The sequence below is a fragment of the Dichomitus squalens genome (assembly GCF_000275845.1).
Source record: "Dichomitus squalens LYAD-421 SS1 unplaced genomic scaffold DICSQscaffold_5, whole genome shotgun sequence".
NCBI lineage: Eukaryota > Fungi > Basidiomycota > Agaricomycetes > Polyporales > Polyporaceae > Dichomitus > Dichomitus squalens.
In genome coordinates, this window is record NW_006766887.1 from 706,619 (window position 1) to 733,368 (window position 26,750).

Below are 26,750 nucleotides of genomic sequence, written 5' to 3' on the forward strand. Positions count from 1 at the left end.
TGCTACATAATACCTCAACCCCTTCGTATTATATATCGACGCAAGTCGGTGTTACTGCGGCCTCTCTCCTAAACTCCACCACGCAAGCCCCAGCAGCGGCGCAGCCTGCCACTCAGGTTTCTTGGCCAACTCGCGTCAGAAAACCTACCGATCGCTTCCCCATCGGACGCCCCCATGTCACCGTACGTTCGCGCACGCACGATCGAACGCATGCAAAGACGCCAACCTACGCCAATCGGAACCTTTCCCGCTGAGGCATCTCATTGGCCACAAAGCCAAGCACGCGCGGCCATCCCCGTATTTCCTCCCAAAGAGTATATTCTATCCACGGACCGTCCACAGCTACAAAACCGTTGCTGCCCGCCCTCATCCGGGCGCATGATGTCGGGGGTCACGACGGTCTGCTCGCCAGCGGGATGACCGTCTGCTGCGCCGCCATCTCCGCCTTCTTCTGGTTGTTCTTCGCAAATGCGTACACCAGCCCTGCGAAGAACCCGACGCTCACAGCGGTCACCGACCCAAACGTGACGGGGTCGCCGAAGAAGATCATCCCCGAAGCCGCGACCGGCAGCTTGTTCAGTGCCCCGACCATGCTGTCACGGCCGTCAGTCGCGAGAACGCCCACTTTCGGGGGTACGACACTGACCTGTAAGTCGTGCTCGACGTTGCTCGGATGCACCAGGCAGTCGTGTACGAGATGCCGACCGCTGCTCCGCCCGAAAAGGCGATCGCGAAGAGTAAGAAGTTGCGTGTGTCAGGGGGGCTGCCTAGCGCGTCAGTATCGGCCAATCAAAACGGTCAAGGAAGACACGCGTACAAGTTGCGATTCAGGTTCTCGTAGCCCCAGTCCTCTGCGATGATCGACGCCACGGCCAGAACGGGGATCGAGAGCAGGTTGTTGTAATACATGGTGTCCCAGTCCGAAAACCCCGTCCCCTTGATCCTCTTCCTCATCGTCAAGACCTGCCGCACAGACCACAGGGTAAGTCCGACGTCACTCGTCCAAGCGAAGCTGAACCTCACATATGCCGCACTGGTCCCGCAATTCAGGAACATCCAGAAGTACCCCACATTGAGTTGGCGAACGATTCCGCCGACGCTGGATAGTCCCGCAATCGCACCCGCAGTAGAAGCAGGGTCACTGGCAGTCAGTGCGTTGTTAATATCCGCCCATGCAGCTATGACAGAGGAGATGACCTGGAGGATGGAAGTGAGATCTCATGGCCAATCACTCCGATACCGGTCAAAACGGACCATTAGGATAAAGGAGACCAGGGTAAGACCGGTAACCCGGCCACCGAACCATATGACCTCGCCGTACGCCTGCACAACAAACGGTCAATCAATACAACATGATACGTGTCATACTACGACGTACAATGAGGATGATGGTCAGGTTCTTGAATATCGTGTATACGGGAATGCTCAAATATTGCTGCGTCAAAACCTTGGTCAACGGAATTATCTTCGCGCACGCGCCTGCATACCAACCAGACTCTTCGAGCCAGTGTATATGACACCGACAAGCATGACGCTAATCGGGAACCACATCTTCGCATCCTTCGTGTCGAAATCACGGAACGATATGACCCCGAGCTTCTTCACAGTGTATACGCACCCCACGCAGACGGAAGACTGGATGCATAACAGGAGGAAGTTCATATTGAACTGGCTTCCTGACACGACAAACTAGGGATATGTGTCACTGTGTGCTCCTCCGAGATGATACGGTACATGCGTGCAGACTACACACCTTGTTCACGACCGTCATGAGAATGGAGGCCATGCAATAACATACGATAGGCGCAACTGTGTATCATCGCGTGATGTTTGCAATCTGAGTGAGGCTATGACGTGGAGGGCAACAAGATACCATACACACCTGCAGAAGCAGCATTGCTCTGCGAGCTTGCGGACCCAGTAGCCAACGCCCTCTTCAGCTCCACAACATCCTCTTCACTCTTGTTGGATGAGTTCTCGTTCGCCATCTGCTAACCTCGTCCTTCGAAGTCTTCTAAGGGTTTATCAACAGCAGGAAGTTACGATGTGATCGCCAGGGGAGTACGCCGTGCGTGCGAGTAAGTGTCCGTGTCCAGGAAACTGCTGTACAATCTATGTGCGTGGGCCAGTAGTATCAACAAATCAGATCGGCTGGTCAAGTGGTGTGGAGACAAAGGAGTGGACGGAAGACGGCTCTGAGAGAAGAGAGGGAGTCTATCGAAGATGAATGCTAGTGCTGGCAGGGCGCGGAGAGAGTGCGAGACACATAAGCGCTCATTCGCCGTCAAACCCAGGTACTTACTGGTACCCCAAGTATGTCTAATTTGGTTCTTCGCTGTCCGTGACTGTCAAACTCGATTTATTGATGTTCTTGAACCGACAATCGCAATGTTCATACATTCAATAGAGAAGCCTGATTCTATTGCTGGTACATCTGAGCAGGTAACTACGGCGCCTTGTCTAAGATGGCAGGAACAAGCCTTGAGAGATAGTGCACGGCGGGAGAGGGGAGAGCGGCTGGACTGCGGGATGAGTGGGGGTTTGTTCAAAATCTTCTGGATGGCCTTCACAATTCGACAGAAGGGGACCAGATCCCAAATCTAGTTGGGGTCGCGGACTGGACCAGAAGCATACGCATTCTCGGGAGTATGTTCACCAAGTCTGGCTAACTAGGGGAACGGTTGACTGGTCGGGGCGGTCTGGGTCGCAAGACCTGGAGGGCGGAAGGCATGTGGCTGAGAGCACCAAGCAGCCTCCATGAATGTACGGGAACGGCCTACTCGCGGCGATCGTCATCGTCATCGGGGTGGTTGAGCTCCATAGCCACGGTCATAAATCTGTGCACGTATTTCATGAGCCATCTACACCCACTTGAACTTCCACGAACACGCTTACTGCGCTGCATGTGAAGCAGAGAGAACACGCATAGCGTCCAAGTTTGTCTTCATCATCTCGCTAAGATCGGCAGTCTGACCAATGGCGCGGGCGAGCCTAGCCAGGCTGTGGCCGAGCTGCATGTAGTGGCGATCCTTGGCTTGGGTGGCGTTTGCTGGCTGGGATTGCATGGCGTGAAGTCTCTGCTTGGTGAATGTGAGGTCGGAGAACGTTGGTAATAGTCAGCAAGACAGGTCGACTCGGACGAGTCCATCCGGCTCAACGCGTCTCGGCGGCCGCCACGGAAGGTCACGTGGGCGAGCGATCGACCGGTGGAGCGCTGAGTACGTGCTTGAGATCTCGGTTTGCTCGAGACCCGTCTTGGGCGGACAGCTTTCGTCTCACCACCTCGCTCTCAATCGCTCACCCGCCCCGTCCTCCTTTCTGACACTCAGGGTGCAGCGTACGACGACTGCCTCTCCGACACTCTTCTCCATGACCGCCACGAACGCTACCACATACTTCCTCGACGCCAGTCAGCTTCGCTACCTCTCCAATCACCACCCTGTATACTACACTCCTCGAGTCCAGCTCCTGCCTGGTTTCGCAGACCACCTCTTTGCTCTTGCGGTACCCATCATTGGCTACTGGGTTTTTAGTCTTTTCTTCCACTGCCTTGACATCTCCAATTTGCGGTGGCTTGACAAGTACCGCATTCATGAGAGCGCAGAGGTCAAGTCCCGCAACCTGGTCACCCGCGCGGATGTCATTCTTGCTGTCATCTTTCAGCACATCATCCAGACCCTCGTTGGTATTTGGTGGGTAGAAGAGAAGCCAACCGGCAGCCAGGTAGACCATGTTGCCAACATGCTCCAGCTCGCTCCCACGTTGGCTCGGGGCGTAACATTCGTCTTCGGCGAGGAGGCAGGGGCGCAATTGCTCGCGGAGCGCGGTGCCGATGGTCTCTACACCCTCTACTGGTGGGCTATCCCTATCGCCAAATTCTTCTTTGGAATGTAAGTAGGCTACCCTCATGTCTGTCCTGCCGCTCACGACATGCCATCTAGGTTCTTCATCGACACATGGCAGTACTTCCTCCACCGCGGCATGCACATGAACACATACCTCTACAAGAAGTTCCACTCGTGGCACCACCGCCTCTACGTCCCCTACGCTTTCGGCGCGCTCTACAACCACCCTCTCGAGGGCCTTATCCTCGATACCGCCGGAGCGGGTGTCGCTGAGTGGGTTGCCAACCTCAGCACCCGCGAGGCCATGTTCCTTTTCCTCGTCTCTACTCTCAAGACTGTAGACGACCATTGCGGCTACAGGCTGCCTTGGGACCCTCTCCAGCTCTTCAGCCCCAACAATGCAGACTACCACGATATCCACCACCAGGTACGTCCACGTCTCCCGTTCCTGATACATTGCCAATTCCTAGCATTCGAATCAAATGTGTTCTGACATCTCATAATAGGTGATTGGTATCAAATCCAATTTTTCCCAACCGTTCTTCATTCACTGGGATGCCATCCTCGGAACTCGCATGACGCGCAAAGACATCGAAGAGCGCCGGGCAAAGCAAAAGGCCAAAACGCAGTAGTGGCCCCTGGATGATAGACTCGCTGTCGTTTCTTGTGCAGATACCCTCTTATATTCACGCACGCGGTGCGTAGGATGTCGTTTTTGAATACAGTATACCGTAGGCTGTGCCATAATGTTTGTGTTGGGTACCTCCCTTCCCATCTCCGTTGTGTATGTGCGATGCTTCTCTCAATGCACATGAGGTCGCGATGAGCGCGGGTTCGATGAATGTAGAGCAAAACATAGTAAGAATAGACGGGCTTCGTGAGCAACAAACGGGTCGTCCAGTGTACCACTGCTACCAGTTTGCGAGTGCCTCTTTGGTGAGCGGCACACTCTCCATCTCCTGCTCGTACTCGACTTCGACTCTGGGTCCTCCTGGATGTGGGTGTCAGTGCAGGCCATAAGTAAGTAATAAAGCACGCTTACGTCTCGCTTTCTTCTCCGGACCTTTCCTTGGTGGCTTCTGAGGTTTTGAAGGTGCTTTCCGCTTGCCAAGCGCCGCCTTCTTCGACGCCTCTTCGTCCTCGGTTTCTTCTTCATCCCCCTCCTCGTCACTCTCCTCGTCGTCCTCTTCGCCAGACTATGGCACCAAGTCAGCCGAAGCACTCTGCGCGCCTTCACGAAAGGGGCACTCACCGCCACATCTTCCAAGTCGCTCAGCTCGTCCTCCTCCCCACTCAAGTCGCTTACAAACTCGCGCTCGCCCCACCCCTCCTCCTCGTCCTCCAACTCCTCCTCGTCCTCCTCGTCCGTTTCGTCGTCGACCAAGTCGAGCTCCCTGCCCCTGCCCTTCTCGCCCTCCTTCTCCACGCCGCGCTCGCGGTCGAGCACCGCCTGCCAGACGGCCTCGTTGACGTTGAGCGGCATGTCGCCGTACGCCTTGGACTTGAGGCGTTCGATGAGCTCCGCCTCGATCGAGCGCTCGAGCTTCGCGGCGGAGAGGGCCTTGCGCTCGCGCACGGCCTCGCGCCGGTCGAGCTTTTTCTTCACCCCGATGAGTTTTGGTCTGTATGCACGGTCAGCGAGTCCGCATACGAAGAAGGGAGTAGGAGGAGACGAAGGGGGGACGCACTGTTGCCGGAGGGCGAGGCGGCGCATTTTGATGAGGTACTGGGTGATCTTCGTCACGCGCTGCTTGCATTTGTGGATCGTGAAGTTCGGCCAATGGATGAGCTCCTTGTCGATCTGCGATGCCGCCGCCGCCGCCTGAGAGTCCGTCCCGGAAGTCTCGTAGAGCAAGAGGGCATGCGTACCTGCTCGAGAGCCTTGGTATAGTTGTTTGATAGCCGGATCTTCTCCCACATGTGCGCTGGGGAGTGTGCACGCTCTATCGTCTTGACGTAGAGGTACAGGACACCTGGACGTATGAATACGCCGCAAAGCGGTCAACCCGAGTCTGTGGCTTCAGGCTGAATGCGCGGGGTACTCACCCTCCTTCTCCCTGACCGTGGCATATCTCGAGTTCGCCAGTGGACAGCTCTGCCTGTTGCACAGCCCCGTCACGTTGTATTCATTTCTGCAGAAGTTCTGCGTTGCTGTCCTGAGATATATGACAACAGAGTAAAGTTTCAGTTGGCGATTGATACCAACGAGGGGTGCTAGAGGAATACATACTTGACTTTGTAGGAGCAGAACTGTGTATTGATCACAGACCAAATGACGTCGTCGCTCTGCATGTTGCTCAAGCCGCGAAGGGATTAGGGGAACAAACTCAAAGCACAGTGCCAGTGGGCCCTTCAAGTTGCAAGCAGCAGCGCTACAAACCCGCCAGAAAATCTGGTATGCGTCCTCTGATTGGCCCTTGGTCGGTTCCCACGATCAAGGGGCGCCTCTGCTTCACAGGCGGGCAAAGCACCGTGCCGATGGTTTCATAGTCCTATACCACAACCTCCCGCTCTGTCCAGCCGCTCTACCGCTTCCTGCTCTCTTCATTGCCCGCTTCGATCGCAGCTCTTACCATGATACGCTCATTTACTTTTAACCTCGCCGCGACGACGCGCGCGTCGACCTCGATTGCTCTCCCAGCGCGGATAGGCAAGCCAGCACCTGACCGAGTCAGTTCCACCCCGAAGGGGCCCTTCAGCTCTACAGCGCGGCGGCATGACTTTCACTTCGACACGCACCACTTTGTGCAGCGATTAGAACGCGAAGGGCTCAACCGCGCGCAGGCCGTAGGCATCATGTCCGCCATGGCCGAGGTCATCGACGAGAGCATCCGGAACATGACAAGCAACATGGTCACGAAGGCCGACCAGGAGAAGGTTCGCGCGCTCCCGCTGCCCGCTTATCCAGCATAAGAGCTCAATAACGAGGTTGTCCCGTCCGTCTGACTGCCCCCGTCTCGAACCCCAATTGCCGTCGTGCACCCCTTGGTACCACCCATTGCCACGCCACTTCTGGGCCGTGCAGCACCGCTACACGCAACAAGTCGACTTCGCGCAGCTCAAGTCTGAACTGCAGCTCATGGAGAAGAACGAGCTCGCGATGATCAAGGCGGAGAACGACCGGCTCGTGACTGACATCGACAAGCTCAAGCAGCGCCTCCGCGAGGAGATCATGCGCACGCAGGCAGGCGTGCGCCTCGACCTCAACCTCGAGAAAGGCCGCATGCGCGAGGAGACGAGCAAGCAGGAGCTGAAGATCAAGGAGGTCGACACACGCATTGAGCAGGAGATCGCCGCCCTCCGCACCTCCATCCAGGTCTCTAAAGTGGGTCGCCGCTTGTGTCTTGTCCGCGCCGCGTGCTATCAGCGGCCACCTGATGGCCCAATTGGCTGACCGCACTGTGTCATTCACAGGCCACGACGTTGCAGTATCTCGTCGGTTTTGGTGCGTACTCTGTTGTAGTCGTGTGATGTCTGGCCCTATGTTCTGATCACAGGCCTTTAGTCACTGGCTGCTCAGCGCTTCTCATGGCGTATATGCGCTTCCGCTATTAGCCAGGCTGTCGCTGCCGATCGGTTGACCGGGTCCACCGACATCGGTACTGCTACGCGAGACAAGTATAGACGGACGAGCAGGATTCCTTCGAGGACATCAGCATTATGGCGATATTTATGGACTTATTCGGACGCACTAACAAAAGACACTCTGGGAACGGTGTCGTAATATCTGGTAAGTGGACGCATCCGACTCCCACCGGAGGCAGGAATAACGACACCATCGCGCTCGCCAGATCTATGTATTGATACTTGTATTTCTAAGTCCCATAATGCACCTTGGGTATACATCGACACAATCTAATCGTCGAGGGGAGGCAGAGGATCGCTTTCGATGGGCTCTCCAAGGGCAACCCGCTGGAACTTTTCATACGCCCTGGGCAGATCGTCATTGACGATCACGAAATCGTGCGCGCCCTCTTTGGCATACTCGATCTCCCTGAGGGCGGCAGCGAGTCGCTTGGCAACTGCCGCCTCGTCCTCCGTAGCGCGACCCTTGAGACGCGTGCGCAGCGCGGTCAGGGAGGGCGGGGATACGAAAAGGTAGACGGGGTTCAAACTTGTGCCCTTTATTTGGCGGACGCCCTGGAAGGGGTGTTTGGACGGCGGGGATGAGAGGGACCGACGTGTCCAAGCGAACATACCTGGGCCTCGATATCGAGGAGACACCTCCTGCCGGACTTCTCGATCTCATGTACGGTCATGTAGCTCGTGCCGTAGAAGTTGTCGGAGAACTGGGCGTGCTCGATGAAGGCGCCCTGGGCGATCAGCTCCTTGAACTTGTCCTTTGAAACGAAGTAGTAGTCCTTGCCGTCGACCTCGCCTGTGCGGGGGGCGCGCGTAGTGTCTGGTGGTCAGGGTCGGGCACGAGATGGTGAAACAGACATGAGGAGTGGGCTGTCAACGGGTGGACAGAATGGCAGCTCACGGGAGACGCTGAAGCCAAATTTATTGGGATGGTCGGCAAAGAGGAGCTTGAGGAGGGTGCTCTTGCCGACTCCGGAGGGGCCAGAGATGACGAGCGGGCGGAGGAAGTCGACTGCAGGGGGCATGGCAGAGCCCTGGGGCGGGGAACAAGGCGAAGGACAGACGAGGCAAGGCCGCTCAGCGACGAGACTACGCTAAGCCACGGGCGGCTAGCGCCCGATGGGCGGGCGGTTGCTTATGGGAATAATATAAGTGCCCGGATTGGAAGGTGTAAGTGGGTATTATGTAATAGGCACGATGGAAATGGAAGTGGAAATGCGGAGATGTCGCTTGTTGCAGAGGCGGAGGCGCCGGAATTGATCGCCTGGGACTGGGAGCAGCCCGTGTCTGCTCTGTCCTCTTCCTCACCCGCTCCCCTCCCCGCCCTCCTCACTCGCCGCCAGGGCTGTCTCCTGCCCTCACCAGCCCATCTCTTACTCCCGCTTTGTACCTTCCTCCAAACACCCGTCTCGCCATCCTGTCTCTTATCGCTCTTGCCGCATTATGGGCGCTGTCTGCTGTCGGGCCCAGGTACGGCTCTCATGTTTTGCTGCAACCCCCGCCCATGTCCCGACCGCCTTCTTCTAGCCCATAGACTTCGATGGCGAGGCCAACCTTTTCCATTTCATCCTCCTGCGATGTGTCGGAAAGGGCGCCTTTGGCAAGGTGCGCACTCCCATCCCCCCTTCTGGCTTCAACCGCGCCAACTCCGTGTTGCCCCCCGCCAGGTCCGCGTTGTCCAGCACAAGCAGACCCGTGACTTGTACGCGTTGAAGTACATCAACAAGGCCAAGTGCGTCAAGATGAAAGCCGTCGCGAACATCATTCAGGAGCGCCGGTTACTGGAGGAGGCACGTCCCGTTGCTTTGTCCCTGCTGATCCTTGTCGCCTCACTAATCCCCGCTTCTCCGATGCAGATCGATCACCCGTTCGTCGTGAACATGCGTTACGCTTTTCAGGATGATGAGAACTGCTTTTTCGTTCTGGATCTTATGCTTGGAGGGGACTTGAGATGTGAGCTCTCATTCGGGCCCGATTCCGGTCATTCGCAGCAAAGCGCTCATCGTGTCGTTGCTCCGACAGTCCACTTGGAGAGATTAGGGTCGCTGCCTGAAGATGTTGTGAAGTACTATGTTGCCGAGATCGGTTCTGCGCTGGCTTACCTCCATGACCACCGAATCATCCACCGGTAATTCGTCTTCTTACTTCGTCGCCCTCGTAGTTCACAGAGGATACTCTACAGCGACCTCAAACCGGACAACATCCTGCTCGACGAGCGTGGACACGCCCACTTGACCGATTTCAACATCGCCGTACACTATTCCGAGCGGCGTCTATTGACCGGTGTGGCAGGTTCGATGGCGTACATGGCGCCCGAAATCCTCGCTAAGCGTGGATACACGTACACCATTGATTGGTGGTCTCTGGGAGTCTGCGCCTACGAGTTGATCTTCGGCCGGAGACCGTTCCGCGGCAAGACGAACAGCGACCTCACTCACAGCATTTCCAAGGACTCGTTGCGTTTCCCGGAGGACGCAGAGTCGAAGTGCAGTAGAGCTGGACTGCAGGCGTTGAAGGGCGTAAGTGCAAATTCATCCCTTTACCGCATCACCCTATATTCCCTCCCACGCCATGTCCGGGAGACCAGCACTCTCGCCTATCTGAACCTTCGTCCGCATCGATTGATGGCTGATGGCGTGCACACAGTTCCTGGACCGAGATCCCACAAGGCGGTTGGCGTGCAAACCAAACGGCGAGGGCTTCGAAGAGTTGAAGAGACATCCATGGATGGCAACTATTGACTGGGCTACGCTGGAGTCCAAGGAGCAGACGGCCCCCTTCATCCCTGACGTGCGTACCATATCCCTCGCAATTTGTGCCTATCCGCTCAGCTCCGTCTTGACACAGAACAAGAAGGCCAACTTCGATGCGTCGCACGAGCTGGAGGAGCTGCTGTTGGAGGACAACCCTCTGCGGGCAAAGCAGCGGAAGGAGCGGGACATCGCCAGTCTGAGCGCCGAGATGAGGCAGATGGAAGAACAGTACGTCATATTAGTCAATTTCTTCTGTCGGGCCAACCTTATCACTGGGACTACCTCGCATTGACTATCGCTCGTGCCCTATCTAGATTCACACCGTACGATTTCAAGAAGATGCAGCGCCGGTCATATTACCCCCAGACGCAGATCATATCCACCGTGACCGCGACGTCGTCAACAGGACCGACATCACGACCAGTCACCCCGATGACGATCGGCAACGACGGAGGGCAGGAATACCCCTTCAATCAGAAGCACATAGAGTCTGGCATCGGCATCGTCGAGTCGCCCGTCGTTGAGATGACGGACATGAGCGAAAAGGGCCATTAAGGCTCACATACCCGCGCTCTGAGCTCTCCCACACCCGCGATGCGGGCGACAGCTCGACCCTGCGCGCCGTGGAGTGCCGACACGACACCACTCCGGACTCGGTTTCGGACTCTTTCCGAGGGGACTCGACTGCGCTCGCGTTCCCATCTCATCTGTACAAGCTCTTGTTTGGTCCACTGTCTTTCTGCTTCTTCTGGTGTAAAGTCTGCGCTTCATTTATCGATATCCTCAACCCCACCCCATCATTACCAGCTCTTATTCTTGTACCCCCATCCTCGAGGTTCTGGCATCACTCTTCGACCCATACCGCTCCTATTCATCACCATATCCGCATCGGTTAAACTATCATAACTGTATTCGTGCCGCACCTTGGTCGTCGTCTGGGTTCGGTCCTGTGTCCCTCCCCTCGCCGCACCGCGCCGCACGTATGTCATGCCTCGGATCCCTCCCTCGTCGAGATCCCTATGACCCCCTCATGTTACGCCCCTCACGCTCGCCTTCACGCGTACTCCATATTCCCCGATATATCAGCACACCTTATTACTTCCTCTATTCCGCAGAAGAGAATCCTTGTCCCTCCCTCTGTTTCTCCGCCCGTCCCCCACCCCCTTCCGCTCCCTTGTACGTTACCCAGTTAATAATTGGCTCGGCGCGCGTCTCGCTGTGTTCAGTTCTTCTCTCTTCTGTGCTTGACTTCCGTGTCCCTACATTTTTCGTTATATCTAGGGTTGTGCCATACACATCGATCGCATTGTGCAGCAGGAGCTTCCAATACCATCAGCGTGCCGTCGCTCGTTGGGGTCGCGCCGGTCTCTTTGAGTGGTCACCTCGTGCGCATCGTACGTATCGGCCAGCCCATCTCGTCATGTTTATTACTGCGAGCCGTCCTGATCACTTCGTGCTCCTTGTGTCGCTCCTGGTTATTGCTAGCACTGGCGTCATCGAGTGTTCGAGGGCGCGGGGTTGCGGTCTCCAGGAACATCGGACGCCGCTTAACCTTAATATATTGCTTGCATATCATCACTCCCCTCTCTTTCCATCCGACCCAAACCGCCCTCTGTGTACGTACAAATGCATATATGTTTGTCCCGCTGTTCGATAACAAATCCCAAGAAGCCCCTGTGTCGTTGTCCATACCCCAGCCTGTTGCCGAATATATACTCCTACACGCACTGCGAAATCCGGACAGGAGTCTGGACTTCCGGGTTGTCATTCAACACAATAACACGAGCAATTCTATGTCCCCGATCCAGTACATACAGTGCTGCGACGATCTTATAATACTGTAGTGGCGGCCCTGAGCGAAATCGACCGAGCACGACTTGTTACAGAATAAGTTACGCAGAACCTTGGGATCTACTCCACAGCGTGATCCGCTTCTGAGCAGCCCGAACGTGAGCAGCCCGGATCCGCAGATCACTCCGCCTTTGCCTTCCTCCGCTTTGCCCTCGCCCTCTCGCTCGCCTTCGCACCGTTCGGGATGACGCTTGCCGTCTCGTCCTGCACATCACCGGCAGGCGGCGGCCTGCTTCCCCGCGCGGTGACCGCAGTGTAGAGCAGCGAGCCGAGGAAGACCATGCCCGCGCCGACACCGAGCTGAGCGTTCCAGCCGTTCCCGAACCACCACACGCTGAAGCAGAGGCTGATCGCCTTGCGGGTCGTGAGCACGAGGTTGGTCGACACCGAGGAGACGCGCTGATGAAGAGCAATGAGTTAGAGGGGAGGGGGGATGACGGCATTCAGCATCCGTCGCTCAGGACTGCTGCGTGGATGCGGATGAACGCACCGAAGAGAGCTGGTTCACGCCCGAGACGCACGCCAGCTGGGTAGCCATGTTCGCCGCAAGGACGGCGTGCGGGACAATCGGTGCAAAGCTACCGAGCACGTCCTCCCGAAAGGGTGCCAAAGAGGCGGGCTTGGCGAGGCCGCGGAAGCCCCGTTTCAGGTCAGAGACAAAGAGCAAGAATATGGGAAGCGAGAGGCAATGCTGGCAGAACAATGATATGAGGCATGCGGGGATGACGTGATGCCACAGTAAGACGACTCACGGTGTAGAATACGCCCTCCTTCCAGTGAGGACCGTATGTAGTATAGGTACGCTCTTGTAGTACTCCCAGGGTGCCCGTGAGGAAGAGAGAGAATGTGAGCATGGCGACGCCGATTGTATATCTACCGATGTCTATGGGAACGTCTGAGGACTTAGTCGAAGAAGGTCGGGACAGGGTCGCTAATACCACCCCGGCAGATACGAAAGCGACTGTCGCCTGAGAGGTCCACAGGTGTAAGTTCATGCTACTCGAACAGACCGCGCCTTGCGAACTTGCCATCTGTGCCAGCGAGTATCTCTTCTTCATAAAGAGGTATCCAAATAACATCGACACTGCCAAACCTGATTGCATACTATGAGTACTTATCGACGATGAATCCGTTACTGAACCGATCTTACCCGCGGAACGAAACACAATTTGTACAGTCAGTGGGACGGAGAACGCGAACACCCAGTTGTTCATCAAGGTACCCGAGGTGAGGACGAGGACTTGCAATGCCCAGCTGTGTATTGGAACCTGTCGCGGCCTGAGGTGTGGGACCCAGCTACCCTCGCGGAAAATCAGGAAGGATGGCAGCGACTGCACTGTGATGAACAACATCTGGGAGAACGTGAGGGTGGTCCCTGGAGCATATCAGCAGCTGGCTGGGCAGAGAGGCGAAGGACGGGGTCCCCTCACCTATATGCGCATCCATCTTCAGGAGCTGTTCGTACGACCACACATTCCTGTTCGCACATGCTCAGCTCATGTGGCCTACGTGGCACTGTGTTTTGACTTGGACTGACGAGCAGCATCCCCCGAACACGAGACTGAGGATTAGAGTGTAATCCACCAAAGAAAGGGCGACCGCCTTCGAGACGTCCTCGCCATCCTTCCCCCTTCCCTTGCCTCTGACATCAGGACGGGTTTCTGCAGCGCCGATTCCGGATGAGGATTGGGAGCTTATGCTGGTGGCAGTATGTCTCGCCTTCAGTGCGTTCCTCCCAGAAGTTCTCGTTCGGGTGGTCATGGTGACGTCAAGAGAAAGAGCGAGAAGAAGAGACGGCCAGGAAGAATGCGGGAGAGTTCAGGGCGAGAGACATGGAACACGATGGGTAGAGATGGGCATATATAGCCTCAAGAAATTGACAGTGGGAACCGCTCTGGGCGTCGTCCGGAAACGACCTTCAAATGACCCGTCCGACGCACTCAACGCCCATGCTGTCTGCTGACTCAGCATCGAATGTGCGAAGTCTGAGCGTGAGTATCCGACAAAGCCAGTCTCGTGCGCGTAGTAGAACAACTTCAAGCGATCTTCGCTGTTGGATAGTAGGAGAACAATAACTCTGACCACAGTCGTAGCAGTACACACACCACTTCAACCCATCGGATGTTGGGCATTAGGACGCGTCTGTGATCGAGAAACTGTGTACATAACTTTACGAATGACATATGCAAGACAGAAGACAAGCCTAGACACAAAGCGTGATGTAAGACAGTATTCGTTAGATGGGTGGATGCGATATATGAAGCGATGCGAGACATTTGCGTCTAAATTGTAGGATGATGAGGTTAGTAAACTACTTTCCGCCAGTGTCGACTTCACGGTCACGCCACTAGGGAGTCTACCACGGCGAGAGTTGGCAACGGGGATGCGTACGACGCGAGCCCGTGTCACAACAACGAACGCATGGAACCCTCAACCGTATACCACCACCGCGAGGATCCCAATGCGGCGCCCGTACCAGCACAAAGCGCAAGTCAAGAGTTCGTGTGAGACGTATGCTGCGAATCGACAGGCTCAGAACCTGTCTCCGCCAGGCCGAAGGCTGCGCGACGGCGAGCGCCCAAGCGGGTCGGGATCCAGGTAACCCGCATTCCCAAGGGTCTCCCTCGACTCCGCCCCAGGCGCCCTTCTCGAGCCCGACCGCGGCGACGGCGGGAAGTCGAGGTACGGCGAGCTGCCCATGCCGCCAGGGGCGCGGGGCATGAGGACTGGCTGGATCGGCTTCGTGTACTTGAGGTCGAGGTCCTCGAGGATCGCCTTGAGGTGGCGCATGAACGCCGTGCGGCGGACCCAGCGCCCGCCCCAGTCCTGCCAGTTCGGGCGGTGCTCCATCGCCACGATGAGCGAGATCGCGTTCTGGTTGTCCATCTTGTCGATGTTCACGGTGACGTTGGACCACTCGCGGTTGTTCGTGGCGACGTACCCCTGCAAGCGGATGCGGAGCTGCTCGAGCTGCTCGAGAGGCGTATCGTACGCAACCGTGAGCGTCGTCGACTCCCACATTGAGTTGCTACGGCGCAGGTTGTGAACTAGTTTTGAGGACGCCAGCAGCGAGTTGGGTGCGATGATCTCCATGCCGTCGACACGGCGGAAGGTCGTCGAGAACAAGCCAAACTCGCGGACGAACAAGGGTTGATCGTCGATCATTACGAGGTCTCCGACGTCAAAGACGTGCGTGGAGAAGATGAAGATGAGCTTTGGCAGCGTCAGCACACGAGAACCATTCGAGGAACAACGCATATACTCACCGACTCGAAGAGCGTCTGCGCCGAGTGACCGAAGATGAATGAGAAACCGACGATGATAGTCGCCAGCGGGACGAGGGATGCAATCGTGTTGTTGCGGTTGAAGATGAGCAAGCAGATGAAGATGAAGATCAACGCCACAACGGAGAGCATGACTGCGTCGAGCTTGCCCACAGCAGAACCGACGTCCTGAAATATCAAAGTGTGCGTCTCAGCGATTGTCCTGAACGAGCAGAGTAGGACATGAGATCGTACCTTCAAGCTAGCCGTGAGCGCTTTCCGCTCGCGGTAGATGCGCCGCACCGCTTCACGCATTTCCCTCTTCGAGATGTCGCCATTGCCGTCCTTGTCGAAGAGGGCGAACGCGGCACGCTGAAGCGACAGAGTTCAGGCAGGATGTCATTATTGGCCAAACAAAGAAGATGCGAACGTACAGCGTCACCAGGAGTGGGGAAGTACGGATAGAAATCTGGCAGTAGCGTGAGCGAACGGAGCTAGTGATGCAGACGGTCATGTCACCACACACCCTCGACGATGAGGTACTTCCTCGGCGGATGGACGTCGCTGAGGGTGCTGAAGAGCTTGCGGGCAAGCTTGCCCGCGCTGGCGAGGCTGCCGAACTGGTCCTGGGTGACCTGTTCGAGCGCGCCACCCAGCTGATCGACGATGACGCTTGTGACGAGGTTGCGCCTCTGCTTCTTGGCCTGCTTCTGCGACTGCTTGCTCTTCTTCTCCGTCGGCGACGACGTGCCCGAGTTCGACCCGCTCGCGCCCCCCTTCTCGCCGCCCATCCCGAGCATGTCCAGGCTCGACCCGCGCGAACGGTGCCCTTTCTTGCCAAAGTAGAGGTTCTTCTTCGGCGCAGGCTGCGCATTCGAGAGGCGGTCGAGCGCGCGCAGGCCGAGCTGGTTCTCCGCGATGCGCTCCGCAAGGGCCTTCCGGTGGAAGTTGATCGCGACGTACCGCAGGAACGCCTTCTCGGCGAGGACAAGGAGTCCGGCGGCGAACAAGGCCTGCATGACGCGGTTGATGATCACCCAATACGACCCCGGGGGCTTGTAGGTCACGCGGACGACCGACAGGGCGATCCACATCCAAGTGATATCGAGCGCGAGCTTCAGCCATCCTCGTACCGCCGCCACCAGCTGAGAAAAGCGTTAGGTCGCGCGCGGCGCAGCAGGGATGGACTCGCGCTTACCTCGATAGTGACCCTTGTCCGTTCGATTTTGAAGTTGGTCAACCGGAGCAGCACGAGTATGAAGTGCGGGACGGCATCGACCACGATAAACGTCGCGACACCCGCAGCCCAGGTGATCGTCAGCCATAGTGACCACACGTATACCTGCGTCTTGACTACGCTCGTGCTGAAGCGCAGGTGGACGACGAGCAGCGGCGTGATGAGGATGCCCGCCCCGATTGCGCCCACGAGCAGCGCGCGGAGGAGGCGCGGCAGCTTCTTGAACGCACGGTAGACGGCGCGGCCGCGCTTTGCCTTGATGGACGCGGCGACATGAGCAGACTTGGCGTCGTCCTCAGCCTCCCAGTCGAATTCGTCCTCCGAGTCCGTCACAGTCTCGTCTGAATCTGATCCTGAGTGGTCATCCTGCTTCACGATATCGTCGCGGTCAACGTCTTGGTGTGGATGGTGGACGATGTCGGGCACAACCCTGTCTGCGAATGGACGGGGGTCCTTGTGGTCGATGATCGTCAGGTCGTGTTCCTCTGGCTCTGGGCGTGTGCCAGGCATGAGAAAGGACGGCGCGTGAGGCTAACGAGCGTAGAGAAGACAATGCGACGTGGCAGAGAGCAGGAGAGCCAGGGAGAGCAGGGAGGAGAACGGCGGGACACAGGAGAAACGTCTAGAGAGCCCACACTGCGGCTGTGAGATCGAAGAGCGTGGCCGGAGATGCGCTGGAGCGGAGAAACTCGTCGAGTAGAGATGCCTTGGCTTTAAGATCCTGGGTGACCACCTCCCCCAGCCATCTGAGATACATGGCTCTGGGCGAATGGAACGGTCAGGGAGGTTGCAACCCCGTTTCTCTGTATCCAACGTTCTGCCGCCCTGCCAGCCGAGTCGGTGGCGCCCGCTCATGCCTGAAGACGCATTGTTTTTGTCTCCCAAGGTGGTCTGGACATACTACGGCTCTGAGCATACGAGGTGATATGATTGAAACTCTCTGACATAGCGACCAGAAGCTTGAACTGGGAATACGCCCGCCAGCAGAGCTGATGGTTATCAATTCTCGTCGCACCGCCGGCGGCAATGGGCCAATAGTACCCGATGATGTCATCCCGCCGATTTCAGGACACGGCGTTGCTTCTCCGCAGCACGCCGAGCCGCTGATTGCTCCACTCCAGCTTCATGCGTTTCCCTGCATGCTCTTTATCTGACTTTGACAGATGCGCCGTCTAGTATATTGATTTGGGGTAGTAACCTCAATGTGATGAGGCCTCTAAGACATAAGCAATTATTATCACGCCAAACCCGCCTCCGCGGCGAGAGAATAGAAGGCGCTCTGCTTATTTGCAAGCAGGCTTTTCGGCGTATCGAATTCGACTACCCGCCCGGCATCGAGGACCAGTACTCGGTCGGATTCCAGGATGGTGTTCACGCGATGCCTACATAACGTAAAATGCAATGAGCTGATGAGGCAAATGGACCGGGTTGTCCGGGAGAGTACACTTACGCGATAGTGAGCATCGTAACGTGGGCAAACTGCGGCCCTCGGATGATTTCTTGGATCGCCTGGTCGGTGTCCAAGTCCACAGCGGAGGTAGCTACAAAAGGGGTATCAGCTCCCGAGACCCCCTTGGATAGCAAGGAGCGCAATCGCATACCTTCATCAAGCACTAGTATCTTTGACTGGCGCAGCAGTGCCCTCGCAAAGCACAACAACTGCCGCTGTCCTGAGGACAAGGACGAGCCACCTTCCTTGACCGTAGCATCTAGTCCGCCCTGGAGCGACTCCACGAACGCCTTCAAGTGCGTCTGGGTTCCAAGGTCAACTGTGCGAACGCCACAAGTAAAATTCGCAACGCACCTGCTCAAGCGCCACCCAAATGTCCGCATCGCTCGACGCTCCCAAGGGGTCGATGTTGTCGCGGATCGTCCCCTCGAAAAGGTCAGGGCTCTGGGGTACGATAGATATTGCCGAACGAACTGGATGACGATGAACATGAGCGTATGGTTCTAGCGCATCGAGCGGTCAAGATCCGGCTACTCACGGTCGTGGAGACCTATCTTGGTAATGTCCACGCCATCGATGTAAATAGTCCCAGAAGCGGGCTCGATGACACGGAAAAGCGAGAGAAGTGTCTGCAAAATTGTTTCAGATATGAATGATCGTTGAGGAGACAAAAGAAGACTCACTGATGATTTGCCCGAGCCCGTCCGTCCCACAATACCAATCTTCTCGCAGGCTTTCTAAGAGGATATCAATTGACCACGGACGAACTGAGGCTATTGACTTTACTTACAATCTTGATATTGAGGTCCTTGAGGACGAGATCCAGCTCGGGGCGATACCTCGTGGAGTACTGCCTGAACTCGATCTCACCCCTGGCGGGCCAGTCCTCCGGCACTGTGCCCGGGACTTCCCAAGGAGCCTCAGGCGGCAACTCAATGTAGTGCAAGATACGCTCTACGCTGACGATGTTCTGCTCAACTTCGCTAGCCGATCGCACAAGCCAGTTCTAAGAACATGCTCGTTCAGTCATATGAGCTTCGCGCGACTCTAGGATGGAACCTCTCACCAGAGAACCAGTTGTGTTCAACGCGTACGACAGCACGAAACCAACAAGTCCAGCGTCAACTCCGGTTGTGACGAGCGCTACGATCGACAAGATCGCGGTGACGAAGATAATCGTCGCGCCGACAAATTCGAGCCGGACGGCAAGCCAGCGATTGACCGAAATACTACGTGAAGGCCGCTCAGCGCCATCGTCACTGGTCTGGCGCACTATGAAAGCACTCACCTTGGGAGGTAGCAGATCTGGTTCCTGTCCACACGGCGCTCGTTGTTCTCAATGAAGAGCTTCTGCTGGCCGAACGCGCGGATGGTGGACAGCCCATTTAAGGACTCGGAGAACCATGCAAAGATGGGTGAGCGCGATACAGCATCGAGACGCTTGAGCTCGCGAGAGGTAGCCAAGTAGTAGCTAAAACCAAGATCAATAGCTGTGCCGTAAAGCTCTGCGTGTGATCACTAACATCATGACCCGAACGTAGAACCATGCCAGAGGGGGGACTGCAAGCAACTAGTAGAAGTCATGAGACACGACCTCATCAATAGTTCTCAAAGATGACACTCACGAAAAGTGGGAAACTGTACCCGATCACGATGATGATCATCGCAGTGGTGGCCAGTGTCCTCACGGTGTTCTGGATGACCTACGAAGTCTGTAAGACCCCCGACCGTCGAGCACAGCTGCCAGCAGACATACCCGAGCGAGGATCATATCGACTACGTACGTATCCCGAGAGAAAAGGTTCAGGATTCTGCAAAGCGTGATCAACCCTCCTCCACATTCGCACATAATAATGAGCTAACATACCGTCCAGTGGGCGTCAGTTCAAAGAACGTCAAGGGCGAATGCATGACCGCATTGAGCATCTTACGATAGTGCCCGTTAGCTAACACCCTAGACGATCCCGGAAGGAGCTGGCGCTTACCGCGTCATGCAACCTCCGTGCGCTCCTCACCGCGCAAAGGACCCAGATCAAGATCGAGGCAAGAGCTCCGAGCAGAGTCGATGATAGTGAGAACAAGCCGTAGCCCAACAAGTACCACCCGGCGCCTTCGTTGTCGCTCACTTCGGTATTATGGTTCCCCCACTGGCGAAGCATGTTGTTACCCATGAGGCCCGCAATCTGCTGCAGAATAAGCGCCATGACGAACGAGATGACCCCAGCCTTCGAAGCTGCCTCGATGTAGCGGAGGTACACTTCGCGCTTCACTCGGCCCTGTTCAGAATGCTCCTTTGTCGGGCCATCCGACACGGTACGGGTAGGAAGGTTGTCATCGATCACGGCTTTCCCAAATGACTTGCTGCGGACAAGAGTCTTGTTCAGATTGTCGAGTTTTTCCTTGGTAAGCTCGTGGGTGGACGATTCGACCGCGGTTTTGCTATCGTTTTCGGAAGAGTCCGGTGTAGCGGTGAATCCGGTCATGAACGGGGTTGACATGCCAGACGTTAGATGTGCCGTCAAGCTCCCGTGCCCCTTCCTATTGTTTGCCCAAAGTCAGTGTTCGCAGAACACATTATACAGTACGACTTCGACACGTACACAAGCTTGTGCAATTCGCATTGGGGGTTGGCGACCAGTTCGGCATACGTACCACTCTCCAAAATGACACCACGCCGTACATAGTAGATGTGATTGAAGTGCTTGAGGAAGTGGATGCTGTTAGTAACAACAATCCTTGCCTTCGAGGCAAGAAGGCCGTTGGGTCCGATCACATTGTCTATGTATAAAATTGGCTCAGACTATTGGCATGCATCTGACTAAGAAGCTGACTCACCGAAAACGTGCTTTGCAACGTGCGAATCGAGAGCAGCCAGGACATCATCCAGCATGACACTGTATGGCCATCAGTCAATCTGTGGGACTTGAGAAGGGCAAGAGGCAACCTACAGATCAGCCCGGGCATACACTGCACGCGCAAGTGCGACACGAGCGCGTTGTCCACCACTCAACTGCGGACGATAAGAGTCAGCTCAATATTGTCGACGTCGAAAAAAAAATTCAGCCGCCTTACCGTGATACCCTTCTCTCCGACTTCCGTCATATCGCCACTCGGCATCAAGGCGAGGTCCTGGCGCAGAGCACACGCTATACGTCGCCTCTTCAATAAGAGACTTGGAACATGAAGTTATGAAGACGCACCGTCTAATACGAGGTTGTAGAATTCTTCTTCATACTTGTGCGAGAATAGGATATTGTCTCTGATGGTTGCACTCATAATCCTGCCAGCGCTTCTCAACGAGTATCCCTTTGCAGGAATCGAAATGCACATACCAAGGATTTTGAGGAGCATATGATACCGTGCCAAAGACATTGACCTCTCCATCGACACGTCGCATCTCACCGATGATAGCTGACAGCAAACTCGTCTACAGAACAGCCGTTTCGTCAGTCCCATGCATACATCCTTTGGCAACATGGAAGCCTACCTTGCCTGCACCCACGCGTCCCAGAATGCCGGCCAACTCTCCCTTACGTACGGTCAAGTTGATGTCCTCCAGAGTGGGCGACACGGCGTTTTTGTCCCAAGTGAACTCACCATTAACGACCGACACGACGACGTCGCCCTGGTCCAAGTCAGCCTTCTCGACGACCCGTCGGACGTCTGGCTGAAGCTCGTCGGCGGCGAAGAACTTCGAAAGCCGCTGAACTGAAACCATAGCCTCGATGATGTTTGACGTCACCTGGCTAAACTGTGAATTACTATGTCAGTGGGCGCTGCAAGATGGCCAGGTCGAGGAAGTGACCTACCATGGCGAGCGGGAATTGCAACAGCATGTAAAGGGAGATGGCAGGGAAGATCTTGTCCGACGTCAAAGGGTCATCTGAAGTGTACGCTGCGACTGCGAAGGAACTGAACGCCACAAGCACTTGAAGCGCGTCAATCATCACCAAAAAAAACGCGATGTATTGCATAGACTCACAAGGTACACCAGTCCAGAGTGACGAGTTCAACGACTACGATGCGGCTCAGTCAATGCAAATCTAGGCAAAGCAAATGCTTGTGACTTACATTGACGATGCCAATCTTTCTTAGCATTTTTAATTCTTGGTTATTCCTGACCTCCGAGATCCAACGAATGAAGGCGTTCTCCCACGCATACAGCTTGATACTATGCGCGAGACTTCAACAAAGAGAATCTCAGTCTTGATACTTCGGATGCGACGAACCTGCGGATGTTGGCCAGTAACTCAGACATGAGCCGGGTCCGCTTGTCTCGGTTCTTCATCTGCTCCTCTTGCAGCCTCTTCAAGAAGCGCGCGATCAGAGTGTTGAGCGGAATAGAGACGATCATAACGGCCACTCCGACAAAGGACGGCCAGCCCAGGATATTGTACAGCGACACGAATGCCAAGACGATCTGTGTTCTGCTTGAGCGCGGTCAAGGTGGGTAGAAATATGCCAGTCACATACCTGGAATGGCCCAGAGATCGCAATGAGACCGTACGTGCAGAGGTCTTGCAGACGTGCCGCGTCAACGGACATCAGATTGACGATGTCTCCGGAAGCGCTGCTCCGGCCGTCATTGGACAGGACAAGGGCCTTCTGGTAGATAGCCGTGATCAGTCCGGAGCGGACTCTCATGCCAGTCTCAAAACAGCGTTGAAAGTACTTGAGGAGAGCGTACGTCAGTCGACTCCGACCCAAGCTGCGTATATGCGGGCGTACCTGGTGCAGAACGATCGTCTGGGTGATAGATGCGCAAAACATGACCACGGCGATAGTGAACCCTTCAATGGGACTCGGACCATCCTCCGAGAAGCGAGACGACTGGTAGATCGAAATATACGACAAAAGCCAGCGCAGCAGTTGAGGCTGCAAATATGCGAGACAGTCTTGCACTAACTTGAGCCCAAGTGCAAAGGCATATGGACCACCGTACGCCACGAAGAGCGCTACCCAAAGAGAAGAGCTGCACCGGTGTCAGAAGCGCCCTGAAGGAAAGGAAGGGTATATACACACTGTTTGTCCAATGCCTTCACAAGTCTGCTTCCTAGCGCGCTTGCCTCGTCGCTCGGCACCAGACCCGGAAGGTCGTTCTCAGTGATGTACTCGGTCGCACCCTTCTTCATCAACTTGTTCATCCAGCTGAAGCACCATTTGCTGAAGATGTTCGCCGTGAGAAGCGGGCTTTCAACATGTCCCTTGACAAGAGGTTCTGGACTGTCTTCAGGCGAGAATTCGGGTCCCAGGCATTCCAACGCAAATGCAACCAGTCCGAAGATGGCGACAACGCCTCTGCCGATCACGACAGGTAGGGCACCATTTGGAGAAATCGTCAGAGAGGTACGCGCCCATACTATGGTCGCAGCTGCATAGACTGGCCAGAAGAGCAGGAGTAGAGAAGAGGACGTGCGAGCTCGATAGTGGTTCTGCCAGGAAAGGATTAATGCACAAGATAGAGATGCAATCTCGAGCGCGTATGATGGAAGGAATGCGACTTGTTTCCGAGTGCCCAGGATAAGGATTAGGTTGGCGCAGCTTGCGATGAACGCGAGCGAAAGAAGCGACTACCAAACAACATGACCATGAGAACGGCATTAACGGTAAATCAATGAACAAGGTTAGGTACGCACCAACTTTGCGCGCAACACCCAGATGCTTTTCTTGCATCTCTCGCGGATTTCATAATGTCGGTGTCTCCAACAGGCAAGGACAGCAAGGACAAGGAAGACGACGGAGAAGGGTGAGAAGATGACGGCTTCCTCGAAACAAGGTGTTAGGTCGAAAGCGCGGATCTGAGATACAGGGCCCCATCCTTCTGGGTCAGCGCGACATGCTATCAATGTCGTCCTGAACGGAGACGACATTGGAGTGAGAGGGGATGGCGACAGCGAGCACGCACGGAGACTCATCGATGGCGTACTCGACTGCCGCGTTCTTGAGCTTCTGTCGTGCCGGCGCGGCTCCTGACTAATCTCTCGCAAGCCAAGGTTGCGAGACGTCCGTCCGAACTTCCGGTCGGCTTCACCTCATGCGCCCCCCGATTTTCATGACATCCATTTTCGTTTTCACGACGCAAGGCATCCCGACACAACACTGCTAGGCATTCTCATCATCTTCTGTGGACCTCATCACGCTTCTCCATCGAGCATCTGAGGATGTCGGATTTGGAAATTGCAGCACTCCGGTTACCCAATACTTCCTTCAAGTTCCAGACTCATTCTGTGGGCGTTGACCATACTTTCGAGTATCCGAGGATACCCCGTGTATGTATGACTATCGCTTGTCATCAGGATGAGAGAGACATGCATAGATGATGTTACCCCACAGCAGTATACTGTACTGTAGTGTCCAGGTACCTACTTTGGCCACGGATGCCGACCCGGGAGTCACTTGAGAGCTGACCTACATATTATTTTCTGCGTTCCAAGTACTCGTATCGGCTAACGATCACCGCATATATCACGCTTGCATGCGCATCCGCTTCTAGTGTAATCGGGGACATTGCGCGACGCGCCACTCACGGGACCGTGTTTGGACGCATGCCGTTGGCTCCCTGATAAGCGCCTAGAGACCTCGACGCAACAACGGGCACCCGTTCGAAACGGTTCGAGAAGAGTGTACAATCGGTCCTATGGATTTGGAATACAGGGACACTCGTGCGAATTCGCAAAGCTTCCAAGAAGCTAATTCATACATCGTACTTACGTTCGATCTCAGCAACACGCAAGTCACCGTCATCACTCGTCAAACCAGACTGGGTCCTCCTGAGAGAGCGATCAAGCTGAAGTTCACATTCGCCGTGTGAGCGATGTAGAGGTCTTTCACGACCTTGGCGACATCCTACACAATCACGCGCTCAGTACATTTGATAGGAAAGCATGTTTCAAGTACTCACGGCTAAGAAATTCTTCGAGACACCGCGATCTACTGGCCCTGCACGCTCCCCGTCGAGTTCGATGAGCCTCATCTCGCCTGTGGTAGCAGGCGTGACCGGCGTGCCGCTCTCCCTTGAGGAAGGATCTGGGGCTTGGACGAAGCAGGTGAAGTGCAGATCCGTGTCAAGGTTCGGAGGAATGGCAGACTGTCCCCCAGAAGCGGCAGATGCATGGATATTTGCGAACAGCGGAGTCGTTTCCAGGATCTTCGCTCGCTCGAGAGGCGTTTTGTCTGCATGGCCGTAGCAAAGGCTGTCTTAGAACGTTTATGGATGTCCCATGCCAGACTCACCCTTGCAAATGTCAATGAACTGTTCGATGGGGCTCTCCGGCGCGAAGGTCACGTCTGACTACGAGATGATTCAGACCGTGATCCCTCCGGTCAAATGAAAGCCGCTCACGTTGATCAGCGCATGCAGTAGAGCCATGGTCCCACACGCATTGGAGATCTATTGTAGAATATGTGAGGGAAGAGCTAAACGGACTTATGAGGGCTTTACATACCGTTTGCTTCATCCAGAAGATGGTGGGGTCAATAGCAGGCTGGCCTTCTCCCGCAATCCGCTCGTCCTCCTGGCGCCTCCTCTGCTGACAAGCGTCATTGAGGGGGAACAGTAGTATCACAGCCTTAACGGGCTGCGATACCAATGCAAGGAGCTGTGGATGAATACATGGACTTGAGAGAGGCACTTTCCGTCCATCTAGTAGACGCACCTCTGAATCAAGCCCATAGATGTCCTCAAAGTGAGCTTGGCTCTCCACCAGACCCGCACTCACTGCCCACTGTTGAAGTGTAAGCTTTTCACCTCAAAGTTGGCAAAACGATGGCGAAGACCTTTGTGAGGACCTAGGGTGGCGAAAGGAAGACCTCACTCTTCAGCCACTCTGACAATGTTACTCAACTCAGGGTCGTACCTCCGGATTGCTTTCGAGCGGAATCCAGCGACTGGGCGAACTGCCTTTCGATGCTGCCATGGTTATTGCTCGGGTTTTCCAGCGGGTCAGAGAGGGGTTTGATTGGAGATAGACAGTGAGGAGAAGACCGTTGTACGCGCGTACAGGCTTCTCTCTGAACGTGATCGATGTACCATCTTTCCGAATCTTTCGGACGACGTCATCGCGAGCACAGGCGTCTGTCAACGGACATGCTTTTCCTTTGCGTGGCTCCTGTGTTGCATCGCCACCTATCAGACGGCACCCTGGACTAGCCCCGCTCAAAGTTGGCGTATTTTCGTAGCCGCCCGTATTTTGAGATCCAGCGCCAGCCCTTCGTCACGGCAGTGGGGTCACAGCCGCTTAGCTCAGTCGTATCTCAGCGCCATCGCGATGGCATCTATGGTGCAGTTCACTTACAGCGCCTTGCATAAGTCCGTGAACGCGCGGATTTTTTTCTCTACGGCGTCTAAACCACCCGACCTGCCTAAACAGGCCATATCACGGTCACAGGGACTACTCCATGACAGCGCATCACGGCCCCGTTGGTTGACCACACGCGTACCCAGGTAAATCCACAATGTTTTGAAGTATGTATATGCGTGCGGTACTTCCATGTCTGTATTTGAGTGCCCATTGGCCCCCAGGGGATCCTGTACCCTGATCTAAACAGGAGGTACCATAGTAAAGGTGCAGTCGCATATACATGATCATGCTCTCACTACGGGCACCGCCTCAAATCGTTCTTTGTCAAAGGGCTGTAGAACCTCTGAGCAAGTACAACTTTCCCATTGCCGACCCTTCAGCGTCCTTTGGCACGCGTCGGCAAAGGGACAAGTTACGACTGTCCCGAAAACAAACCTCCGTTTCACGCGAAGGGATCCCGAGCGCTGCC

At 55.5% G+C, this 26,750-nt stretch overlaps 11 protein-coding genes across 11 annotated transcripts; 3 read left to right on the plus strand and 8 right to left on the minus strand.

The window, feature by feature from the left end:
- Positions 1-391: 391 nt before the first annotated feature.
- On the minus strand, positions 392-1,810 carry DICSQDRAFT_53311 (UDP-galactose transporter; the record flags this gene model as incomplete). The annotated part of the gene is made up of 8 exons (XM_007362939.1): positions 392-593; positions 647-763; positions 818-963; positions 1,024-1,197; positions 1,255-1,323; positions 1,379-1,435; positions 1,492-1,689; positions 1,754-1,810. Coding segments are annotated over 8 exons (1,020 nt in total), but the record flags the coding sequence as incomplete, so codon positions are not given.
- A 632-nt stretch (positions 1,811-2,442) lies between these two features.
- Positions 2,443-3,105, minus strand: DICSQDRAFT_81275 (uncharacterized protein). The gene is made up of 2 exons (XM_007362940.1): positions 2,896-3,105; positions 2,443-2,837 (listed from the first exon to the last, which is right to left on the minus strand). Exons 1-2 carry the CDS (start codon positions 3,063-3,065, stop codon positions 2,777-2,779), a joined length of 231 nt encoding a protein of 76 aa, XP_007363002.1. The 5' UTR covers positions 3,066-3,105; the 3' UTR covers positions 2,443-2,776.
- Positions 3,106-3,369: 264 nt separating this feature from the next.
- On the plus strand, positions 3,370-4,477 carry DICSQDRAFT_53575 (sphingosine hydroxylase; the record flags this gene model as incomplete). The annotated part of the gene is made up of 3 exons (XM_007362941.1): positions 3,370-3,890; positions 3,942-4,272; positions 4,352-4,477. The coding sequence occupies 3 exons, from the start codon at positions 3,370-3,372 to the stop codon at positions 4,475-4,477; spliced, it is 978 nt and encodes a 325-aa protein (XP_007363003.1).
- A 279-nt stretch (positions 4,478-4,756) lies between these two features.
- Positions 4,757-6,137, minus strand: DICSQDRAFT_144874 (Mak16 protein; the record flags this gene model as incomplete). Its single annotated transcript, XM_007362942.1, has 7 exons — positions 4,757-4,836; positions 4,888-5,041; positions 5,098-5,467; positions 5,534-5,646; positions 5,715-5,818; positions 5,892-6,001; positions 6,076-6,137. The coding sequence occupies 7 exons, from the start codon at positions 6,135-6,137 to the stop codon at positions 4,757-4,759; spliced, it is 993 nt and encodes a 330-aa protein (XP_007363004.1).
- Positions 6,138-6,419: 282 nt separating this feature from the next.
- DICSQDRAFT_54272 (mitochondrial protein) lies at positions 6,420-7,400 on the plus strand (the record flags this gene model as incomplete). Its single annotated transcript, XM_007362943.1, has 4 exons — positions 6,420-6,722; positions 6,871-7,170; positions 7,260-7,290; positions 7,351-7,400. 4 exons carry the CDS (start codon positions 6,420-6,422, stop codon positions 7,398-7,400), a joined length of 684 nt encoding a protein of 227 aa, XP_007363005.1.
- A 300-nt stretch (positions 7,401-7,700) lies between these two features.
- Positions 7,701-8,452, minus strand: DICSQDRAFT_144875 (guanylate kinase; the record flags this gene model as incomplete). Its single annotated transcript, XM_007362944.1, has 3 exons — positions 7,701-7,985; positions 8,045-8,247; positions 8,329-8,452. The coding sequence occupies 3 exons, from the start codon at positions 8,450-8,452 to the stop codon at positions 7,701-7,703; spliced, it is 612 nt and encodes a 203-aa protein (XP_007363006.1).
- Positions 8,453-8,754: 302 nt separating this feature from the next.
- On the plus strand, positions 8,755-10,735 carry DICSQDRAFT_160047 (kinase-like protein; the record flags this gene model as incomplete). Its single annotated transcript, XM_007362945.1, has 8 exons — positions 8,755-8,897; positions 8,955-9,032; positions 9,095-9,380; positions 9,450-9,555; positions 9,610-9,946; positions 10,074-10,217; positions 10,275-10,408; positions 10,495-10,735. The coding sequence occupies exons 1-8, from the start codon at positions 8,871-8,873 to the stop codon at positions 10,733-10,735; spliced, it is 1,353 nt and encodes a 450-aa protein (XP_007363007.1). The 5' UTR covers positions 8,755-8,870.
- A 1,416-nt stretch (positions 10,736-12,151) lies between these two features.
- On the minus strand, positions 12,152-13,792 carry DICSQDRAFT_54100 (UAA-domain-containing protein; the record flags this gene model as incomplete). The annotated part of the gene is made up of 6 exons (XM_007362946.1): positions 12,152-12,430; positions 12,522-12,722; positions 12,784-12,992; positions 13,056-13,406; positions 13,462-13,508; positions 13,569-13,792. 6 exons carry the CDS (start codon positions 13,790-13,792, stop codon positions 12,152-12,154), a joined length of 1,311 nt encoding a protein of 436 aa, XP_007363008.1.
- A 373-nt stretch (positions 13,793-14,165) lies between these two features.
- On the minus strand, positions 14,166-17,154 carry DICSQDRAFT_81291 (uncharacterized protein). The gene is made up of 6 exons (XM_007362947.1): positions 16,493-17,154; positions 15,821-16,439; positions 15,729-15,763; positions 15,550-15,666; positions 15,298-15,483; positions 14,166-15,244 (listed from the first exon to the last, which is right to left on the minus strand). The coding sequence occupies exons 1-6, from the start codon at positions 17,039-17,041 to the stop codon at positions 14,564-14,566; spliced, it is 2,187 nt and encodes a 728-aa protein (XP_007363009.1). The 5' UTR covers positions 17,042-17,154; the 3' UTR covers positions 14,166-14,563.
- A 545-nt stretch (positions 17,155-17,699) lies between these two features.
- DICSQDRAFT_100932 (metal resistance protein YCF1) lies at positions 17,700-23,851 on the minus strand (the record flags this gene model as incomplete). The annotated part of the gene is made up of 29 exons (XM_007362948.1): positions 17,700-17,913; positions 17,982-18,072; positions 18,133-18,283; positions 18,336-18,454; positions 18,520-18,610; positions 18,665-18,718; positions 18,772-18,987; positions 19,048-19,210; positions 19,270-19,452; positions 19,505-19,551; positions 19,607-19,684; positions 19,738-19,792; positions 19,849-19,907; positions 19,967-20,519; positions 20,582-20,759; positions 20,817-20,875; positions 20,930-20,991; positions 21,054-21,127; positions 21,182-21,261; positions 21,314-21,408; positions 21,469-21,732; positions 21,791-21,909; positions 21,964-21,997; positions 22,053-22,152; positions 22,211-22,401; positions 22,455-22,652; positions 22,710-22,953; positions 23,004-23,551; positions 23,618-23,851. 29 exons carry the CDS (start codon positions 23,849-23,851, stop codon positions 17,769-17,771), a joined length of 4,485 nt encoding a protein of 1,494 aa, XP_007363010.1. The 3' UTR covers positions 17,700-17,768.
- Positions 23,852-24,627: 776 nt separating this feature from the next.
- On the minus strand, positions 24,628-25,956 carry DICSQDRAFT_133862 (cysteine proteinase). Its single transcript, XM_007362949.1, has 8 exons — positions 25,838-25,956; positions 25,758-25,769; positions 25,637-25,705; positions 25,427-25,579; positions 25,324-25,371; positions 25,215-25,272; positions 24,883-25,154; positions 24,628-24,827 (listed from the first exon to the last, which is right to left on the minus strand). Exons 1-8 carry the CDS (start codon positions 25,895-25,897, stop codon positions 24,732-24,734), a joined length of 768 nt encoding a protein of 255 aa, XP_007363011.1. The 5' UTR covers positions 25,898-25,956; the 3' UTR covers positions 24,628-24,731.
- Between the last annotated feature and the right edge of the window lie 794 nt (positions 25,957-26,750).

Coding starts and splice junctions, on each gene's coding strand:
- DICSQDRAFT_81275 (XM_007362940.1), bottom strand. CDS start 3,065: ATGCAATCCCAGCCAGCAAACGCCACCCAAGCCAAGGATCGCCACTAC. Junction 2,838..2,895: donor TCTGCTTCACATGCAGCGCA/GTAAGCGTGTTC, acceptor ATACGTGCACAG/ATTTATGACCGTGGCTATGG.
- DICSQDRAFT_81291 (XM_007362947.1), bottom strand. CDS start 17,041: ATGCCTGGCACACGCCCAGAGCCAGAGGAACACGACCTGACGATCATC. Junction 15,667..15,728: donor TCCCCACTCCTGGTGACGCT/GTACGTTCGCAT, acceptor CTGTCGCTTCAG/CGTGCCGCGTTCGCCCTCTT. Junction 15,245..15,297: donor CGCAGACGCTCTTCGAGTCG/GTGAGTATATGC, acceptor ACGCTGCCAAAG/CTCATCTTCATCTTCTCCAC.
- DICSQDRAFT_133862 (XM_007362949.1), bottom strand. CDS start 25,897: ATGGCAGCATCGAAAGGCAGTTCGCCCAGTCGCTGGATTCCGCTCGAA. Junction 25,273..25,323: donor TACTGCATGCGCTGATCAAC/GTGAGCGGCTTT, acceptor ATCATCTCGTAG/TCAGACGTGACCTTCGCGCC. Junction 24,828..24,882: donor TCTCGAAGAATTTCTTAGCC/GTGAGTACTTGA, acceptor GTGATTGTGTAG/GATGTCGCCAAGGTCGTGAA.